At 40.9% G+C, this 22,083-nt stretch overlaps 1 protein-coding gene across 4 annotated transcripts in view; it reads right to left on the minus strand.

Annotated features, from left to right (window-relative positions):
* The window catches only part of CRTAC1 (cartilage acidic protein 1), a 365,203-nt gene that overhangs the window by 68,985 nt on the left and 274,135 nt on the right, over positions 1-22,083 (minus strand). For all 4 annotated transcript variants that reach the window (XM_075843067.1, XM_075843068.1, XM_075843069.1 and 1 more), the window contains exon 8: positions 17,658-17,794. In XM_075843067.1, the coding sequence (XP_075699182.1) occupies positions 17,658-17,794 (137 nt within the window). The remainder of the gene's footprint in view (positions 1-17,657; positions 17,795-22,083) is intronic.

Genomic DNA, 22,083 nt, shown 5'->3' on the forward strand with positions numbered 1-22,083 from the left:
TACAGCTTTTCGCCCAGAATGTCCGCTGCGGAAAACCGCTGAGTATTTAGCTGGCCTGCTAGCAGGCCGGCCTCCTGGGATGACGTGGCTGCAGCGGCGGTCACATGGGATGAAACGTCATCCCAGGAGGCCAGCCTGGAGGAAGAGACACAGACTCCTGGGTAAGTATAAGCTTTTTTTGTTTGTTCTTTCTGAGTTGCGTTTTTGCAGTGGAATTGCTGAGATTCCTCCGCAATGAACGCAATTACTGCTATTTGTTGCTGGTTTTACCTCCCCATTGAATAAGCAGCGTTTACGCAAATACAATTGACATGCTGCGGAATAAATCTCTGCACCGCATGTCAATTTCTGAGCGTTTTTTCCCCTCACTATTTACGCAGCATGAGGATGGGATTTGTTCTCTCTCATCCACTTTGCTGCTACTGTAGAATGGAGAAAAAAAGGAAATAAAGCTCCCATGTGGGGCGCTCCCGTTGGTGATGTGTGCACAATTTGCGACGAAGGAGAATAGTTTTTTTTACTTATTCAAATGAATTTTAAAATAACAAACACTAGTACAACACGCTACGCGTTTCGACCTAGGTCCTAGGTCTTCATCAGGCTTGCTGCTACTGTGTTATGCTGCAATTTTCCGAAGTGAATTCCGTTGTGGAAAATCTGCAGTATTTAGGCAACATGTAAACTGACCCTAACCACACCACCCTAACCCCACCCAGATGCCTCACCCACCCCGTCAGTCCCTGGCATAAAACTGGTCCTTGGTGCGAAAAAGTTTGGGAATCGCTGCTCTAGAGCCCCTGGATGGAGGTCATTGCGTGTTGAGACATCAATGTCCATATAGACGGTTATATGGAGGGGTTACCTTAATAGACACCTATATACATAGATATCACTTTCAAATAGCAAATAGTATAAAGGTAAGTTTTTCAATAAACACTGCCCCCTACTGCAGTCACAGTAGTATAGGTCTATATGGGCATTGATATTTCATCACAATTCCTCAAAAGCTACGTACACTAGTATCAAAATATAGGACTCAATTTTAATGCAGTCCGGACTGCAACCTTGGAGCCCTAAGTGCACTCTTGTACTCCAGCCATGTTTATATGAATTTATGGACGCCCTGTAAGCGATAATATTGTTTCCATTTGGAATACTGTTTAATTTCATAATCATGAATGATAAATCAGCAGAGCTTGTGACATTTACTAAAACAACTGAGAGATTACTATTAATGCTATTTGGTGCATGCCAATCAAATATGCTGAAAAGTGTCTCAGCCCATCCGGGTAAATTCAAGTCAGCTACATCAGAATTCACTTGGCGCTGCTGACTGCTGGCACCCCATTCACAAAAGAAAATGAGAATTTGCTTCCACAATAATGCAAATGGACTATTCTGTATTCTGCACTCACCAAGCCATACTATTAACAGAAAGTTAGAAACGGAGTCCGACACACCAAGGTTTGGTTAAAAATGACAAATTTTATTAGAACAGATAACAAAAGACATTTAAAAGTTAAAGATGATGGCCACAGTGTGAAAAGGATGCCAGACAGTGATGTAGGCAATGTTAGAGTTGTAATACATTAAATAACAAAGTGACAAGGGGAAGAAATGAGCAATTCCTAATTCATAAATGAATGAATAAATGAAATAAATAAATAAATGAATAAATAAGTATATGAATAAATAAATATGAGTGTAGCTATAGTGCACACAGTCCTGCACCCAGTGTAATGGGTGAAGATCACACCAGGCGGTGATATTAATCACAGCCAGATGCAGGAGTTGGAGAGAGCAACAGTCCACTCACACATGTATAACCATCAAAGGAATACATGCATAGAAGGAACGGCTGAAATAGCTGAAATGAAGCAAAACGTCTTACCCATGTCACAGTTGGCACTGTCTGGCATCAACCCCGACGCGCGTTTCGGCCCTCGAGCCTTCGTCTGGGGGTGGTGTCAGAAAGTGAAAAGACCACATTTAAACCAACAAAAGCCAATAAAACAGCAGGGGAGCAGCTGTGGCTGCTTGAAATCATTGTTGACACATGATGTGTCGCGGCCCGACAGTCCGGTGTATCATCCGCCGGAAACGGAGCAGAGACGAGGATCTGGTGTCCCGCGACCCAGTCCGGCCAGGGACACAGACAGCCGGAAAAGAAGTTCCGGCGTATCAGCATCCCAGGCACGACCCTGGACCCAGGAGGACGAGAGCCACGCCTCCATGTTATTCCGGCCGCGGCAGCGAAATCCCAGACCGCCAGGCCGCGCATGCGCACTGAACAAAGATAGAGCAACGAACATCATAGGGGAAACAGAGTATACATATATCAGATTGCAAGTGCCAGAATAATAATGAAATGTTTGGATGAATTTAATCACAGTATGTATGGCACAGAAAAACGAAATATATAAATTTAAATAAAACAAATTGAATAAATAGATGAAATAAATGCAAAAATATATATACAATATGTGAAAAATATAATAAAAATGAATGTTAATAAGAATAAATATGAAAATAAAAATAAATATAAATAAAAATAAATATGAATTAAAAAAATAAATAAATAAATAAATAAATGAATAAATAAATAAAAAATAATAAAAAGTAAAAAATAAAAAATATATATAATAAAAGAATGTGTGTAAAGAATTGGAAAAATGAATGAAAACATAATAATAAAATAAATATAAATATTGCATTGGTTACAATTTATTCATTCTTTGTTCGACTGTCCCTACTGCTTTCCCTACCGCAATTCCATAGTATAAACAAATAAGAAAATATACAAGGATATTGCATGTATGCGTATGTGCACAAATCCAAAGAAATTTCCATATATTTTCTCTCAGACCAAACATAGGCAGATGCAATCAGATAGATCCACATAATTCCAATATTACAGTTTGGTTTAAATCGAGATATACAAGTACAAGTTGTTAAAAAGGGGGGGCCATGTGAGCGCATACCCAAATATATACATGAAAATATAAAAATATATATATATATATACACACACATACATGAACCAAAAATATAAATATAAAAACTAGTGGTTATGTGACCTATAAAGAATGTATAACAACTGTTATATGTGTTAAAAAATCTATATATATATATATATATATATATGTGTGGTGTGATATATACATATATGTGCGCCCACTCATATGTACAAAAAATGTATATCAAGATTCATGTATAATATGTACACACAATACATTCAGAAAATATCAACATATATGAATACAATAATTTAATACACTATAGTCAAGACCCAAGAAAACGTGAAAAAGTGTGTTATCCAAAATTATGATGGCACTGTTTCACGCACCAATGATGAATGTGATGTGAAAGTGTATGTACTACTAGATAAGTGATAGTGACTAAAAAATGCTAAATAGGTACATAATTGAACTAAAAATCAGGATATGTAGATGGTGTGAAATTAGGAATATAAAACGTATGTGTGTGTATGCGTGCAAAGATAAAGAGATAAAATAAGGTAAGTGAAGGGTGTACGTGTGTAGGTGTATGTGTGTGTATGACAAAAATCATAAGGTGAGAAAATTAATAGAAGAAATCCATTTGAATAATATAATAAAATAGTGTAAAAAGCACACTTGAATAATTCCTGCGGATACAGGAAACCAGACAACCCCTTTAATGAACTGCTAATAGAGGGAGAGACATTAAGTGAAGGCCGACACAAGATATGACAAGTAATTAAACAAGATACAGCAACATAATCGGACATATGATGGATGACCAAAACGCAGGGCTCCTGGGATGACGTGGCTGCAGCGGCGGTCACATGGGATGAAACGTCATCCCAGGAGGCCAGCCTGGAGGAAGAGACACAGACTCCTGGGTAAGTATAAGCTTTTTTTGTTTGTTCTTTCTGAGTTGCGTTTTTGCAGTGGAATTGCTGAGATTCCTCCGCAATGAACGCAATTACTGCTATTTGTTGCTGGTTTTACCTCCCCATTGAATAAGCAGCGTTTACGCAAATACAATTGACATGCTGCGGAATAAATCTCTGCACCGCATGTCAATTTCTGAGCGTTTTTTCCCCTCACTATTTACGCAGCATGAGGATGGGATTTGTTCTCTCTCATCCACTTTGCTGCTACTGTAGAATGGAGAAAAAAAGGAAATAAAGCTCCCATGTGGGGCGCTCCCGTTGGTGATGTGTGCACAATTTGCGACGAAGGAGAATAGTTTTTTTTACTTATTCAAATGAATTTTAAAATAACAAACACTAGTACAACACGCTACGCGTTTCGACCTAGGTCCTAGGTCTTCATCAGGCTTGCTGCTACTGTGTTATGCTGCAATTTTCCGAAGTGAATTCCGTTGTGGAAAATCTGCAGTATTTAGGCAACATGTAAACTGACCCTAACCACACCACCCTAACCCCACCCAGATGCCTCACCCACCCCGTCAGTCCCTGGCATAAAACTGGTCCTTGGTGCGAAAAAGTTTGGGAATCGCTGCTCTAGAGCCCCTGGATGGAGGTCATTGCGTGTTGAGACATCAATGTCCATATAGACGGTTATATGGAGGGGTTACCTTAATAGACACCTATATACATAGATATCACTTTCAAATAGCAAATAGTATAAAGGTAAGTTTTTCAATAAACACTGCCCCCTACTGCAGTCACAGTAGTATAGGTCTATATGGGCATTGATATTTCATCACAATTCCTCAAAAGCTACGTACACTAGTATCAAAATATAGGACTCAATTTTAATGCAGTCCGGACTGCAACCTTGGAGCCCTAAGTGCACTCTTGTACTCCAGCCATGTTTATATGAATTTATGGACGCCCTGTAAGCGATAATATTGTTTCCATTTGGAATACTGTTTAATTTCATAATCATGAATGATAAATCAGCAGAGCTTGTGACATTTACTAAAACAACTGAGAGATTACTATTAATGCTATTTGGTGCATGCCAATCAAATATGCTGAAAAGTGTCTCAGCCCATCCGGGTAAATTCAAGTCAGCTACATCAGAATTCACTTGGCGCTGCCGACTGCTGGCACCCCATTCACAAAAGAAAATGAGAATTTGCTTCCACAATAATGCAAATGGACTATTCTGTATTCTGCACTCACCAAGCCATACTATTAACAGAAAGTGCCAATTTGTGCAGTGTGCTTCTCGCAGATGCGGGCACGGCTCTGTGTATTGGTACATTTAAAGACCATTCACATACAATAGAGAAAAAAGCCTTCTTCTTACAGAAACTTTCCTTGAGAGGAACACAAAAACACAATTAAGCATTGAATCCTTCATACGACTTCTGGAACTGAGCAGAAAAGAGTATACAGCCATTCACGGGTGCAGTTTAAGGTCTGTTTACACGTTCATATATAGATCCCATAGATTTTAATAGGATCTCCAAATGCATCCATCATTGTCCGTCTTGGCAACATCATAACCATTTATTGTGATGGAAAGAGAAAACACTGTAGGAAGCCACATCCATCACCCCATCCGACTTTTTCTTACATGTAGGAATGACAGGTGGAAACAAAAGATGAAACGGATAATTTTCTGTCCCTTTTGCCTAAATGTTTCTACTTTGCAACCATTTCCCATCTAATGTGATGTCGAGATCACTCGGTGACGGGACTTCCTCCGCAGCCATGGAAGACTGAACAGTCATCGCCTCCAGCCGCTGCAGATTTGCCCCGTGTTTCTCCTCACGTTCGCAGTGAGGACTTTGAATGGAGAGGCAGATGAGCATGCACGGGGCCACTCCATAGACATCAAATGAAGCAGCAGGGTATATGCTCGTCCTCCGATCTACTCATGTTCCCATGCCCTGCAGGGGGGTGAGGTGAGGAGGAACGGCAGATCAGGACCACCGTTTTAGTGATCATGGAGATCCCAGCGATCAACATTAAAGGTGTTGTCTGGTTTAGTAAACCTGTTTTAAAAATACTATATGTTCAGGACCCTCATCTCAGAACAGTAAAGAACAGCTACAAAGAGTGTCTCTCACTCTGGAGGACCTGGCATGTCCAAGCATTACATGGACAGTCAATTGATCTCAATGGGAACTGTGCAATGCTTCATTTCGCAAGTGGTGGAGCTACAGCTGATAGATGTGGGGACATATTATGAGAAGACCCGGCTCATTGGATACGACAAATATGCTTGCAAGAGTTGAAGAAAAAGAAGGAAGAGGATCACCAAGATTGATATTATAAAAATAAAAAACATGACGAACATACCAAAACAGTCATTTAGTAAGAATAATGACAATAATAACTATATACATCAATGTACACATAAAATGTGTGCTCCATCCATACAAAAATCCAAAATGTAGAGTTTTGTAATAAATACAATACAATATATGGCCAATGAGAAAATTTGAAAGTTCGTATTAGATGTATTGTAGTATGTTATACAGTGTCTTGGTGTTCATCTTTTTTTTTTGGTTTGTTTTTTCATAAACCCCCATAGAGACCAAACGCTACATCATTGGGGTCGAGCATTAAATAGAATATAGTAGAGACAAACCTTATATGCCCATTCAAGCTTACAATAAAAAAAAAGGAAAAGGAATATAGCGTTTATATTCCTAAAACCCATGTACAGAAAACAAATATATGCCCTACCCACCCAACCACCCAACCCACAGGAGCAGGAAAAAAGAAAGAGGAAGACATTTTTTGGGTGCATGACAACCTGGAATTAAAATGGATTTTACATTTGATTTTATGTAATGGACCTGACAGTATAGTCCAAATTGTTACAATGGAATGAAAAAAAAATCAAACATAAAAAACATAAAAAAAATAACTAAAAAGTTGTGCTTACATATGTATTTACTATATATGTATTTTCTATGAAACCCCTAAATTGGTCAAACCAATTAACTTCAGAAGCCACAAAATAAGTTAATCTGTGTGAAATCAACGTGTCACATGATCTGTCACATGATGTCAGTATAAATACACCTGTTCTGAAGGGCCCCGGAGTCTGAAACATCACTAAGCATCATGAAGACCAAGGAGCCCTCCGAACAGGTCATAGACAAAGTTGTGCAGAAGTAGAGATCAGGGTTAGGTTATAAAGACATATCCAAAACGTTGAACATCCCATGGAGCACATTAAATCCACTATAACAAAACAAAAAAATATGGCAAAACTAACCTGACAAGAGAAGGACATCCACCAAAACTCACAGACCGGGCAAGGTGGGCATTACTCGGAGATTCAAGAAGGACACCAACTATAACACTGAGATCCACAGTGGAGATGGAAGTATCTCTTCATAGGACTACTATAAACTGTACACTACACAGAGTGGGGCTTTATGGAAGAGTGGCCAAAAAAAGCCATTGCTTAAAGAAAGGAAACACATGGAAGAAGGTTCCCTGGTCAGATGAGACTAAAATTTAACTTTTTGGCCATCATGGGAAACGTTATGTGTGGCGCAAACCCAACACTTCCCATTATCCCAAGAAGACCATTCTCCTAGTGAAGCATGGTGGTGGCAGCATACTGCTGTGGGGGCAGGGACTGGAAAACTGGTCAGGATGGATGGATGGCAGTAAATACCGGTCAATTCTAAAGGAAAACCTGTTTCAGTCTGCCAGAGATTTGAGAATGGGATGAACAACAGGACAATGACCCTAATTATAGTGCTAGAGCCACACTGGAGGGGTTTAAGAGGAAACATTTAAATGTTTTAGATTAGCCGAATCAAAGCTCAAATCCAGATCAATGCAGTGGAGAATGTGTGGCATGACTTGAAGACTGCTGTACACCAACGCAACCCATCTGACTTGAAGGAGTTGGAGCATTTTTGGCTGGAAAAATTGGCAAAAATCACAATGTCTAGACGTGCTAAAGTAATAGAGACCTACCCCAAGAGACTTACATCTGTAATTGCAGCAAAAGGTGCTCCACAAAGTATTGACTTTCAGAGGGTGAATACTTATGCACATGAAAAGTCTCTGTTTTTTGTCCTAATTATTATGTGTCTCACAGAAAAAATATTTTTGTTGTGTAAATCAAATGGTACAAACCCCCCCAAAAAATAAATAAATAAATCTATTTTGATTCAAGATTGCAATGCAACAAAACAGGAAAAATACCAACAGGGTTCATACATTCGCTGGGCACTCTATATGTGCCATTCTAAATAAAAGCAATACTATTTAGCATAGGACAGGAATAAAGTTAGAGCAGAAGCTTCACATTTGAAAGCAGATCAAGTGTCATTTTCCTCCAATTCTTTTTAATCTAGGACATGACTTGACAATTAATATAGCAGACGCACAAGGACACTAGATGGAAATACATTTGGCTACATTGAGAAAAATGGGTTTGCATTTGCCTTTATTGCACCAAAATGACTTCTTAGGTTTAATTTCACGAGTGAAGCAGACTATTTGTATCAATCTAGAGTTCATTATGTGAATTCTGAAATTTAGAGAGAAATCTACTATCATTTTTGTTATTTTGAATATAGTAACCTTACCAGCAAGGGCATACATACCATAGGGACAGCCCACGCAGCTGCTCTGGGCCCCTTGGAGAGAATCTCTGGTTTGTCTCATCCCCCTTGCTAGATGGTAAGAATCTGTAAAGACCTCCTGTCTACAGAAGAACTGCATTGCTAGCAAACAAGGGGGTAAGGAATTTTCCCAAGAGTTATGGAGAGGGGGTGGAGTAGAAAGCAAAAACAAGCCCTTCTATCATGGGTGGCAAAATCCGGCACCATAATGGGCTCATTTTGATCTTTGCTACAAGACCTCTTCTCTTTTATGTACCCCACCAATTAAAGGGGTTCTCCACTAGCGGAACACTGTTTACCTATCCACTGGATAGGTCATCAATATATCATCGGTACGGGTCTAACACTCGGACTCCGCACCGATCAACTGCTCCGATGGCCTGCGGGCACTGGATGTTTTCTGCCCATTATGTGATGTACAGAGCCGGAAGCAGTTGGCAGTACTGCAGCTCAGCCGCTATTCTGTGGCCGAAGCCAACTGCTTTTGGCATGTACGTCCGGTGCCCGGAGGCAGCGGGAACGGCTTAATGGTGTCGGGTCCGGGTGTCGGACCCCCACAGTTAATGTACTGATGACCTATATGGCAGCATTTCAAAATGTTTGCAAAAAATTCCATGAATTTCAAACGTTTTCAATGAAGTTTTTTTATTTATTGTTGTTTTTGCTAGAGCATTCTGAATTTTGATTAAAACATCGCTGGCTCCAAAAATGCTACAAAAACACCCAAAAAATATTTTTCTTTAAAGTAACATTTGGTCGCAGCATTTTTGGGCAGAAAAAAAAACGCTGCAAAGAACAATACCAAAAATGTAAACGTTGCATAAGAATTCAGCCTAAAAAGGCAAGAAAAGTATAATTGCACAACTAGTCAGGTATATCCATGTAGAAAAATATTTTTGTTTTACGTTTTTTTTTCTTTTTAATTTTGCATGTTTAATTTAGCATTTTTATACATATACATATGTATATATATATATATATATATATATATATATATATATATATATATATATTCTGCAGTCTCGTGAGAGGCAGGATTACACTGACAAGCAAAACCTATATATAGATAACACAGGATCCATCATTCATATTAGACTGACCCTTCCTGTTCTGTAGAGATCACTTCTCAGCAGTCATTTTGTTATCATCACAGGCAGAATTACAATGACAGGTAACACCTATGTATAAGTAACACAGGATCCACCATTTATATTAGACTGACCCTTCCTGTTCTGTAGAGATCACTTCTCAGCAGTCATTATCATCACAGGCAGGATTACAATGACAGGTATCACTTATATATAAATAACACAGGATCCACCATTCATAATAGACTGATCCTTCCTGTTCTGTAGAGATCACTTTTCAGCAGTCATCTCATTATCATCACAGGCAGAATTACAATGAAAGGTAACACCACCATTATAAAGCTGGAGGCAAAGACACAGGCTCACACCACTGACACAGTAATAGGTGATGGACACAGCTTAACTCCTGCCCCTTCCTGCACACTGACTTCTGCACATCTCAGAGCATGCCCACAACACTCTTTCATAGAAATCAAGAGCAGGGGCGTAACTAGGAAAGACTGGGCCCCATAGCAAACTTTTGACTGGGGCCCCCCATCCCCCGGGTGTCACACAACCCCCCCCCCTTGTAGATAGTGCCTTTTTACAAACACCCCCTTTTGATAACGCCATACAGCCCCCCTGTAGATAACGCCATACAGCCCCCTTTGTAGATATCTACAGAGGGGGCTGTATGGCGTTATCTACGGGGGGACTGTATGGCGTTATCTACGGGGGGACTGTATGGCGTTCCCTACATGGGGGGGGTGTATGGCGTTCCCTACAGGGGGGGACTGTATGGCGTTCCCTACAGGGGGGGCTGTATGGCGCTATCTACAGGGGGGGCTGTATGACGCTTTCTACAGGGGGGCTGTATGACGCTATCTACTGGGGGGCTGTATGGCACTATCTACAGGGGGGCTGTATGGCGCTATCTACAGGGGGGCTGTATGGCGCTATCTACAGGGGGGCTGTATGGCGTTATCTACAGGGGGGCTGTATGGCGCTATCTACAGGGGGGACTGTATGGCGCTATCTACAGAAAGGGCTGTATGGCGTTATCTACGGGGGGCTGTATGCCGTTATCTAAAGGGGGGACACTGTATGGCGTTCCCTACAGGGGGGGGGGCTGTATGGCGTTCCCTACAGGGGGGGCTGTATGGCGTTCCCTACAGGGGGGGACTGTATGGCATTACCTACAGGGAGTCAGTATGGCGTACCCTACAGGGGGGGTCTGTAGGGAACGCCATACAGCCCCCCCTGTAGGGAACGCCATACAGCATCCCCCCCTGTAGGGAACGCCATACAGCGTCCCCCCTGTAGGGAACGCCATACAGCCCCCCCTGTAGGGAATGCCATACAGCGTTCCCCCTCCCAAAAAAATGCGACCTACAGTGTGTCCTAATAAAAGACATGTATCCCCTATCCACAGGATAGGGGAGACATGTGTGATTGCTGGCAGCGATAGGGAGAACGGGGGACTGAAAGTTCTCCATGACTAACCTCTGACTTCCGGCGTCTGCGCAGCTCACTGAAAATGAAAGGAGCGCTGGTCACGCATGCGCACAAGCGGGACCGGCGCTCCATTCATTTCTCCGGAGCTGCCGACACAGACCCCGGAAGTCCGAAGTTTGTGATGGAGAACTTCAGGGGACTTTCAGTCCCCCGCTCTCCTTATCGCTGCCAGCGATCCCACATGTATCCCCTGTCCTGTGGATAGGGGATACATGTCTTTTGTTTAATGGCAGAGCGGGGAGATACCTCCCTGCTCTGCCGTAGTGTTCAGTGGCGTCGCGCTGTGGCAGCCATAGCGGCTGCTGGCGGAGCCTCCGGCCATAGTGGGGGCCCGTGCCGGCGGGCGACACGGGCCCCCTCATGCCGCGGGCCCCGTAGCAGTTGCATGCCGCGGGCCCCGTTGCTGCTACGGCGGTAGTTACGCCACTGGTCAAGAGATCATTTCTGACTGAGGTTTTTTTTTTATGTCCATTTGGCTGCTGTTTAACAAATCTGTGAACTGCTGTTCGCAGCTCCAAGCAGCAGCTCAGGCAAGATGGCTGCCCCATAATGATGTGCAGAAAATAAAATTAAAGCAGATACTGTACAACCAGAAATGAAAAAATTAAAAACAAATTAGAAAAAAAATTATTTTTCAGTATCTAGTTAAAAAAATATAGGTGGCACATTACCTTTAAATATCGAAAGTCACCCAGCTACATTCATAACCTCAAATCCTTCTACAAGTTTATTGAACGCCCACATCAGACAAGGGGCTTTCAATTAATATATATATTTTGTATCCTGACAAGGACCACCGGCAAATGGTAATAAATAATACACGTCTAGTAATATACACTAATTCTCTTTTCTCTCTGTTCTCAAATACTGCTGCTAAATTTTTTTGTAGTCGAATAAAAGAGTACACAGGGAGAAACCTATTGGGCACGTTCTGCTTTCCTCTGACCACATTTTGACTATTTCTGTACAAATTAGCGCTGTCGTCCTCCTAGAAACCTTTTTACGAAAGCTATGAATTTTATTTCAACTTATTTTCTTTTCATCTCTGCCACAGGTTTCCCATCTAAGCTGCCATGGAAATCAAGCATTAGTTCCTCCTCATTTCACACAAATGAACAGCCTGAAGGGGACTTAATCTTAACTGTACTAAACATTCCAAGGTTGGAAGTTGCAAGAGACCTCAATTTTTAATTGTTTGGCAGGAGTTGTCTGCATCTCGCATATCGGGCCGAAGTTCTTTCTTCATTCCTCACAAATCCAGAAATTATTTCTACAAAAAATCTGAATGGCTTTGTACAGAAAGCACTGGACTTATTCGATAAAATTTGCCTTCAACATATTTTTGACATCCATTACAAAAGAGAAAAAAATTGTAGGGGGATGAATAAAAATGAGACCCTAATGTCCTATATTAATCATTAGTTAATTAGTTTTCTTGATTTCAACTCAAATACATTTATAACCACTGTTCTAAAATTGATTCATCTTATACTGTAGACACTGGTTTTAATAGACAAAACAAAGCCCTAAAAATGTTCATATTGGACATTCAGCAGCCGGCAAACGGGAGACCAAACAACCTGGTCTTCCTGGGATGGGTTCTGGTATGTCCATACCTTCATAAAGAACATAACAATGATGCAAAAAATATTGATAGTGTTCTTTATGGAGGCATGGATCTTCCCATGTAGGATGTATCCAAGTAAAACTGGGTTCTTTACGTCAAGAACATGTGAAGAACCCAATAAAAAGCCGTTCCATCGAAGATTTATGAAAGGCACTTGTTGGCACTAAATGGCAGTAAGCACTATGCGGCAGTATTATGTGGACATGGTGACTCGGTAGTTTAAGGCGTTGTCTCATCAGAGAGCTCCCAGCATCCCCAGCAAACAGCTGATTTTGCCATTGAAGCCACGGCCAGCCAGGCATTTCCCCTTTAGCCGTCCATGTATTATGTCAGAATAGAAGCCTCACTCACATAAGGCTCTCTGTTCTGGCTCATAGAGATGGTACTGAGTGTGGGACCCCCTCTATGACGTCATGTGCCCTAATTGGGCATATGAACATGGGTTGTCTTGATAAAACAACCCCTTTATTACTGTTCACTTATACGACTAATCATCTCTGGCCCGTGAAACATCTATATGGTGTTTGAATGTTCTCCCTATATTTGCATGGGTTTTTCTTCATAGTCCAAAACTATATTGATTCAAGTTTAAAGAGGTTGTCCAGTGAGAACTCTTTTTATACTTTTAATACCTATTAACGAGACCAGTGACTCACTGTTACTCAGAACGAGGGGCTCCAAATTCCCCATCTTTACTGAAGAGCAGGACGATAATGCATTGTTGCTTTCCATAACACTTTTTGTTGTTTCCGATCAACCCAATGATCTCTATCGAGAGTGAAGACCCATACTTGTCCTGCTCTTTGGCCAGGAATGGGGTTTTGGAGTCCTTCATTCTAGGAAGGTCATTCCAGTGTGAGTTACATAGACTTGGAGACTGCATTGCGAGCCTCAATGGAAACAGTGATTAATATGGCACTGTGAAATATGGTGGCGCTATATAAGTGAATCGTTTTATACAGGTTTGGCCCACTGGAGCATCTATTGTGCAGAAAACACAAAAAATGTACCCTCCCCAAATGTGATTTCCTAATTTTTCCTTAAAAAATATACAATTCTAAAAAAATTTCCTATATGAAATTGCAAAACAAAGTATAGGTAAACATAGATAAATGGAGGTTTTGACAATGGACAATTGTATCTCTAACTCATATATTGTCCTGAAATTTGTCCCTAGTGGACACAAGTTCAGACTCTGATCCCACAAGTTTTAAATATTAACTTACCACTCTCCCTCCCCGACATCATCTCTATATCCCCCTATAAAAAGTAATGCCACCAGGGTGCTCCTACATTTTTTGACAGTCTCTAGATCTCTTATCGCTTTGTTTTGGAAATAATCGGATCCGCCGACTTCTTCAGATTTATATAAATACGTTTCAGATGTCTGCTCCATGGAACATCTCAAGACCCGTTTAACAATACCCTTACTAAGGTCTAAGAAATTTGGACTCCTTGAGACTCTATTCTGACCTCAGCTTCTGACTTACCTCCAACAACCCACCAGTGATGCTGCTTACTCATACGTACATTCTTCCATCCCTGTTTTCCTCCCTCCCCCACACCTATAATTCTTTATTTTTTATATTAAAGGGTTTTTCTGAGATAAAACTTTTATGTCAGTGATTTTAATCCAGGAATGTGATTACATTTGTAATGCACTTACTGTATCAAAATTGGCCTCGTTTCCCATGCTGCCATGGGTCACATGACTGGTGACGTCACGCTCTTTACCCGCTGTGTTTACTAGCCGTATACCTATCACGTGGTCAAACGGTTAAAAGTTTCTGCCTGGTATACACACGGCACTAGTGACGTGCCGTTTATGACAAGCGAGAGAACAGCAGGGACCGCGCATGCAAGAGAGTGACATCACCAGTCATGTGCCCCATGGCAGCATCGGGAAACGGGGCCAATTTTGATACAGTAGGTGCATTACAAATGTAATCACATTCTGGGATTAAAAGCACTGATACACAAAAGTTTTATCTCGGAAAACCCCTTTAATCTAATACACCTCTGTAACGTCCGTGGTCGCAGACCGCAGACTCCTATCATCCTGCAGACGTTTTCCTCCCCAGAGATGCCAGCACATGCGGCCGTCCTGCCCTGCAGTGACCACTAGGGTTGCGCGCTCGAGCTCATTCCCGGCCCTAATGGGCCAGAGTATTAGTATAGAAGGAAAAGGGAAATGGGAGGAAACCTCCAGCTCACCGATCTGACACTCCTGTGTTAATAATCGCCCGGGTCAGCCGCGACGGCACCAGGCAGCAATAGCAGAAAAAACCAGAGAGGATCCAGCGATAGTGATATCAAAAATGGGAAAAAACTTGGTTTCCACTTTATTGAATACAAGCTGTCAGAGCTTGGAATAAAACAACAGGAGGAAAAACAAAGTGGTGATGCGGCAATAGATTAGCCTACGCGTTTCAAGCACTAGGCTGTGCTCTTAGTCATGGCTGTATCGAGTATACACATGTTTTAGATTGACTGATTGCTCCCATGATCACCCTGGACTATAAGAAGGGCCCTGCCCCTTCCTTCATTGCCTGAGCATTGTTGTGTTACCCGTGTTAGTCTTTGCAAATGGTCCCTTAGTGTTTTCCAGTTCCCAGTGTTCCCCTTGCTGCTACCTGTATCCTATATCCCGTGCTAACTGGTTCCTGTGCCGTAAAGAGTTGGAGTCGTGTTGTGCTGTATACTACGCCTTCCGTGTTACACCGCGTCTGGTGTCTGCCTGCTGTCAAGGTCCCATCCGAGCCTACCACCGTTACTGTCTGAAGTTACCACAGGTGCCCTTATCCGAACTATAGACTTTGACTTGGTATCCTGTTGGCCAGCTGCTATCCCGCTACGGCGGTACGGCCCAGTGAGTCCACGCACACATCGTGACAACCTGCACCATTTAAATGTGGACTTATGTATATATGATGTTCTGAACTTCCTTTTCATTGCACCTTTGATAGGTTTATCTATAATTGAAGGTCCTATATATTTCCGTGATTGATGCCGATCTACTGTATTTTTCTATATCTAATTTGACCAATGTTAGCTTCACAAGTTATTTTACATCCTTTATTTCCTTGTTGTATTTTTTATGTTTCAAAAATCTTTCAATAAAAAATACAAATTCACCAGACATTAGGCAATCGTTTATTCAGTGTCTTTGTTTTCACTGGAAATATCTAGAGAAGCTCGATTTATTTTCTCTTGTGACTGTGGAGGAAATAGTAGCCAAACCCAAAACTTGTTTTTTGTGATTGTTTTCAGGGGTAAAGCAATTTATGGTTGATGAACATTTATGCAGTAGACTATTAAACATAACAATATTCTGAATAATATTCCCGTATTCAGTTATTCTAGAACATTTTTGTTTCTTCTTTGCTCTTTTCATACAACAGTAAATATATTTTGTGTTCTACAAAATGTTTCAATCTCAAACACATCGTACAGTAATTTAGCCACATTACCCTAAAACTAAAATATATTATGATGGTATATAAATATCACTGGTCCAGCGCTTCCACTGCCATGTAGGAATATTTCAGACCACTGGGTTTGGACTATGATGTGCTGGACTACCAGAAGCTATTCTTTATATGTATAGAATTTGTCTGGATATTTTAGAATTCCTTTTTGGGAAGACCCAATGGTGCAGTAGATGAAATATCTATCTATCTATCTATCTATCTATCTATCTATCTATCTATCTATCTATCTATCTATCTATCTATCTATCTATCTATCTATCTATCTATCTATCTATCTCATATCTATCTATCTCATATCTATCTATCTCATATCTATCTATCTCATATCTATCTATCTCATATCTATCTATCTCATATCTATCTATCTCATATCTATCTATCTCATATCTATCTATCTCATATCTATCTATCTCATATCTATCTATCTATCTCATATCTATCTATCTCATATATATCTATCTATCTATCTATCTATCTATCTCATATCTATCTATCTATCTCATATCTATCTATCTATCTCATATCTATCTATCTATCTATCTCATATCTATCTATCTATCTCATATCTATCTATCTATCTCATATCTATCTATCTCATATCTATCTATCTATCTCATATCTATCTATCTATCTCATATCTATCTATCTATCTCATATCTATCTATCTATCTCATATCTTTCTCACTTTCTCATATCTTTCTCACTTTCTCATATCTATCGGTCAATATTTAAAAGTAAGATTAATAAAACAATAAATAAATAAATAATTGAATTTATTCTGAGGTTCTGTTCACTCCATCTTTTTGGCTTATACCACGTGCATACTGTAATATACTCATAGACTTCTGTTGTGCAGAACGTATTAAAGCATACATTTAAATTTACATTTTCATACAGTATCACAGCACATATTTGGATCTATCTGAAATAAAAAGTTATCCTTAAAACATAAAAAAAGATCCCGGCTGAGCTGTATCTTTTATTTTTACTGCATGCATCTGCATGGACTGGCGTACTCTACTAAGCTAGTACATACAGCTAAATAGAAGGAATGCCCATGGGCATACCGACCCGGCATATGCCATAAGGACACTCTTTTGGAATACACCAGGTGAATTCGGCCCTATGGATATGTTTGGCGTATATGCTGGGAACGTTTCTGGAACATACAATGGACATAGTTCACAAAGTAAGTGTGAACAGCACATTAGTCTACTTTTTTTTGCTGTATAGTCTGTTTTTTGTTTTTGGGCCAAAAATATTCCATACATATGTCTGACGTGGTGTGCACATAAACCAAATTACACAGACAGTATATACTGTAAGAAGTCAAATTAACATTGTTTTTCTATGACATGTGGTTGTCCTTTTAGATTATAACTCAGTCAGTAGCTTTACCTGAACATACGATTTGCTGAAGAGCCCCGGTAGGCAATATTATTAAAAAAGACTTCCAGCTCCTGATCATTATCGAAGTCAGCAGCAATCACAGTGCGGATTGGAGAAGGCATAGAAAACTTCTGAGTAGCAATATCCTGTTTGAAGATAGAAGAGAGATATAAGGGCTCACAATTATCTCATTAAAAGGACCAATTTTTAGCGTAATAACTCAAATGTTACTGTACGAGACCTCAAGGTAATCAAGAGGATCTTCAAATCAAAAAGAGAAACAAAAGACTGTGTACACCGACGTAAAAGCCGTGAACATCTTATCAGTAATATATACAACAGGTCAATATGACTCCAGTCCTGTCTAATCCCTACTATGAAGAATGGAGAAACTGCTTTTTGATTTCTGTTCGCACAATTAAAATACAAATTACATTTCTTTTTAATATTTCTAGAAGTTTTTTTTTAATGGTTTTGACGGATAGAATTGCTTTTCACCTGATTGTGGTTTTTATAGTTCAACATAAAAACAGCACATAAATATAAAATATTGTATATTGGACTCTCCATAGGGAAACCACTGAGTGGTATTTTACTGGGCCAGGCCTGTGTTAGCTGGTCTGTCTTCAGCCTGTAGTTGATCACCTCTGATTATATAAACCTGCCCAAAATTGCCATGCCTTGCCTAAACAACAACACTCTTTGGATCATGTCCTTTTGTCAAGGTGTTTGTTATTTGCTATTTTGGATTTGACCCGGACTGTTTCTTGATCTGGCTTGGGACTGCAAGCCATGATCGGTACATATTGGAGACTACTCCGGGGAAGAACCTGGGGATTCCCTGTGCAAAATTCATACTTCCGTAAGGGGCGCTTAGAAGGTGAAAATCCTGCTCCCTCTGGTTTAGTCCTAACCCAACTCCAGCAGTGACACAGTAGGTCCAAAATCCTGTCCAGGGGCCTGACCATGGCAATATGCTTTTATGGCTTTTAACATCATGCATATAAACACTGCAGAATCCTACAGCCCTGTGTAAATGAAAAGTGATGACCATAATAATATAAAAAATGATCCAGATGTTCTTGACAGCATATTGCCTTGTCATAATCCCCTTGAAGAAGACAGATTTCACACCTGCGTACTCTACATCTCGAGAAACAATTGGATGATTTGCAATCTTCGATGCTGCCATTCCCCCCTCACCTAAGAGACTGCGGGTCCGGTGGGACAACATTGTACATTCTGATGACATTCAGATGGCTGGAGATTGCAGAGACCTGGGAGGACTTGTATTATGATTTCAATTATTTTTTGATCTCCCAACATAAGGAGTTCAGAAAGTGACAACACATAACATCGACAACGAAAATAAGTATTGTGCATGGAATTATTTGCTTAAAAAATCCTTGAAGCGGCTTTCAACAGAATTACGACTTCTATGTGAGCAAAAATGTTAATACTGTCCAGGAAATTAATCTTGTGTTGGGCAAGTCTTAAAGGGAACCTGTCACCAGCATTTCACCTATTGAACTCTCCTCACCCCTCGCTGGTCGCTGCTATCAAAAGTTCATTGCCGTTATCCCCTCCCCTAAACTCCTCCTCCGACCGTAAATAACGGTCTGAAAACATTTCGCACCTTTTATGGTAATAATCCGGCAGTCTCGTTCGTTCCTCTTCTTATGCCTGCCCACCACCAAAAACTGTTCGGCCCTGAATGCCGAAATTTCGTCTGAGAGAGCTCACATGCGCCCGTCTTGCCTGGTCCGACACCCTTCCCTGCATCGTCCGGGCCACAAATCTAGTTACTGCGCATGCGCCGCTATGGTGTCCCGTTGAGTGCACGCACCAGAACAGGACATCCAAGCGCAAACGCGGGATTTCGTAAGTGCTGGGGAAGGGCGAGGTGCTGTCAATCAAAAGTAAGGAGGCGGGGTTAACTTGGAAAGGCTCGAGCAATGAAGATATGACTCTTTTATGCACATTAACATATGGAGCTAAACGTACAGGGCCAACTTAGAAGATAATTATAAGTTACATAAAAAATATTTTTCACCCACTTCCACCAGGTATTGCTGGTTTAATGGGTGAAATGCAGGTTCCCTTTAAGTTGGTAAAATGTTTTTAGTCCTTTAGACTACCTAATGATATGTTTTTATTTTTCAGCCGTTGCTTAATAATGTAGACCGAAGACAATGGTTGGCACATCCAACCTCCATTACAGCATAGACATGTGGATGTGATAGTCATGTTAAGTACAAGTGGGGGTGCTGTGTATGGATATGCGTTGCCTGCACTTATACAGCTGTGCCAAAGAGAAATCAAGGTGGCCAGCAGGGACCTGGAGGGGGAATAGGGTAAATCCGAAGGGGTACTTCTTTAAAGGGGTTGCTTGGTTTTAAAAACCAATTTTCATATACGCTTTTAGGGCATTCTAAGTTAAAAGATGGGTCAAGTTCATGATCCTCATCTTTTAGCCAGAGCGGAGAGCAGTGATCAATCATCAGGAGACCCTTCTAACAAAAAGGATAGTCCAAATCAGAAAACTCCATACATTTTTCTATCTGTGGCTTGGTGATGTCATGTTTATGCCTCCCCATGAAATTAGAGACTAATCTGTAATAGAAGAGAATAAAATATCTAAAGAATGAGAATAAGTGGCTTTGGTGCATTTCTGTTTTCCATATTTGATATTCATCACCATCAACAGTATAATTGATAGATATCTGATCGGTGGGGGTCCGACCGCTGGGACCCCCACCGATCCCAAGAACATATTAGCCACCGCTCCCGTCACTTTTCCGGGGCTGTTGAAGATAACACTCGGCAGCCCCATAGAAGTGAATAGAGCAGTGGCCGAGTATGCGCAGTACCGCTCCTTTCATATGCGGTGCACATGGATGTCCAGGTAAGCCCCAGCGGTCGGATCCCGACCGATCAGATACTTATCACCTATCCTGTGGATAAATATTTAATCCCATGAAGGGACTTTCATTGAACAAATTTTTTTTTAATACAATACACTTGCATTCCTATGTATATATATTGTGACTGTGCATAGAACTATGAACACCTGTTAGGGCATAGCACTGGTATGCCCTAACAGGCTTTTACAAGAAAGCCTTTACCTGGTCCCAGGCTGTCTCCATAGTGACACCAGGCTTGGTGATCAAGTTGCCGGGGCTGCTGATCACGGCTACAAAAGGGGTCCCGCACTTTTACAGTGCTACGTTCAGGCCTGATCACGAGACTAAAATGGTTAACTGCCAGGATCTGAGTTTTTTCCAATCCCGGCAGTTGCAGCAGTAGCGCGGCTGTGTATTACAGCTGTCCTCCCGCTGGTGATTGTGTTGGCACACTAGCAGTACCCGATGGAGCACCTAAAGTAATAGTACATCAAGGTGCGCCAACTACCTCAGGCCCTTGACAAACCACTATGTCAAGGTGCGGGAAGGGGTTTAAGGTGCGGTTGGCTGTACTTTTCCCTAGAAGTGGCCCCAGTGAGGATTTCAGACTGCTTCCTTATCTCTGATGCTCATTGCGCACACACGAGGGATGATTTCACAGTGAGTCCATTTACTTGTCAGTATGTTTTTTTGGAAACACATAGAAACACAGTAGGGTGTTGCCCTTGGTCGGTTTCAAACACAACGCTGCTAACCACTCCGCTAGCCGCCCTCCCTATGATTGTTATTACATCTACCTCCACCACTAGCCAATAAATATGCTCCATCTCGCCATAGTCTGTGAATATAAAGGGTTTATAAAAAGACAGATCTTTCTTAAAAGTTCTAGATAAAGTCACATACAAAAGAAATGTGTTTGAGTTTGACTTCTGCACCCTCATCCTTAGTTAATGTTTGAAAGGAACAAATAGGCATCATGTTGTACAAGGAAAGCGTCAAGTGGGCCTTTATCAGAGCAAATCTCTCTCGCTCACACACAGAGAGAGATTATAAAACATTACAAGCCGAAAATGTCAGTAGAACATGTCTTTCTGAGATTAAGCTATTCACTGACTTGACTATTATCAGGCAAATGAACAAAGACCATTAGGCCCGTAACAAGTTGCGATTTCCCTCTCACCGATGCCGTCTTTTGCCTCCTACTTACAGATAGATTTTTCAAAGCATATTTAATTAACTATTGTAGCTCCACTTTGTAATTACCTTTTCCCAGGGTGGTTAACAACCCATGTGAAGGTTAAACACAAAAAGGGGAGATTTGGTGGGGAAGGGCTATTATTTCACATCTCATCAGCTTTTCAATGTCTTTGATTTAAAGTATTCTGTTCTGCTTCAGTCCTGGAAGTCTGTGGAGGCTTCAAAAACAAAATATCACAGGGAGCGTTTGTGATCAGGATGGAGCCGGGCAGCGGGTCTGCTCCAAAAAATATTTGAACTTTAAAGTCTGAAAATGACAACTAAATCAAATAAAA

This window comes from Rhinoderma darwinii, chromosome 11, assembly GCF_050947455.1.
Source record: "Rhinoderma darwinii isolate aRhiDar2 chromosome 11, aRhiDar2.hap1, whole genome shotgun sequence".
In the NCBI taxonomy this organism is placed as follows: Eukaryota; Metazoa; Chordata; class Amphibia; order Anura; family Rhinodermatidae; genus Rhinoderma; species Rhinoderma darwinii.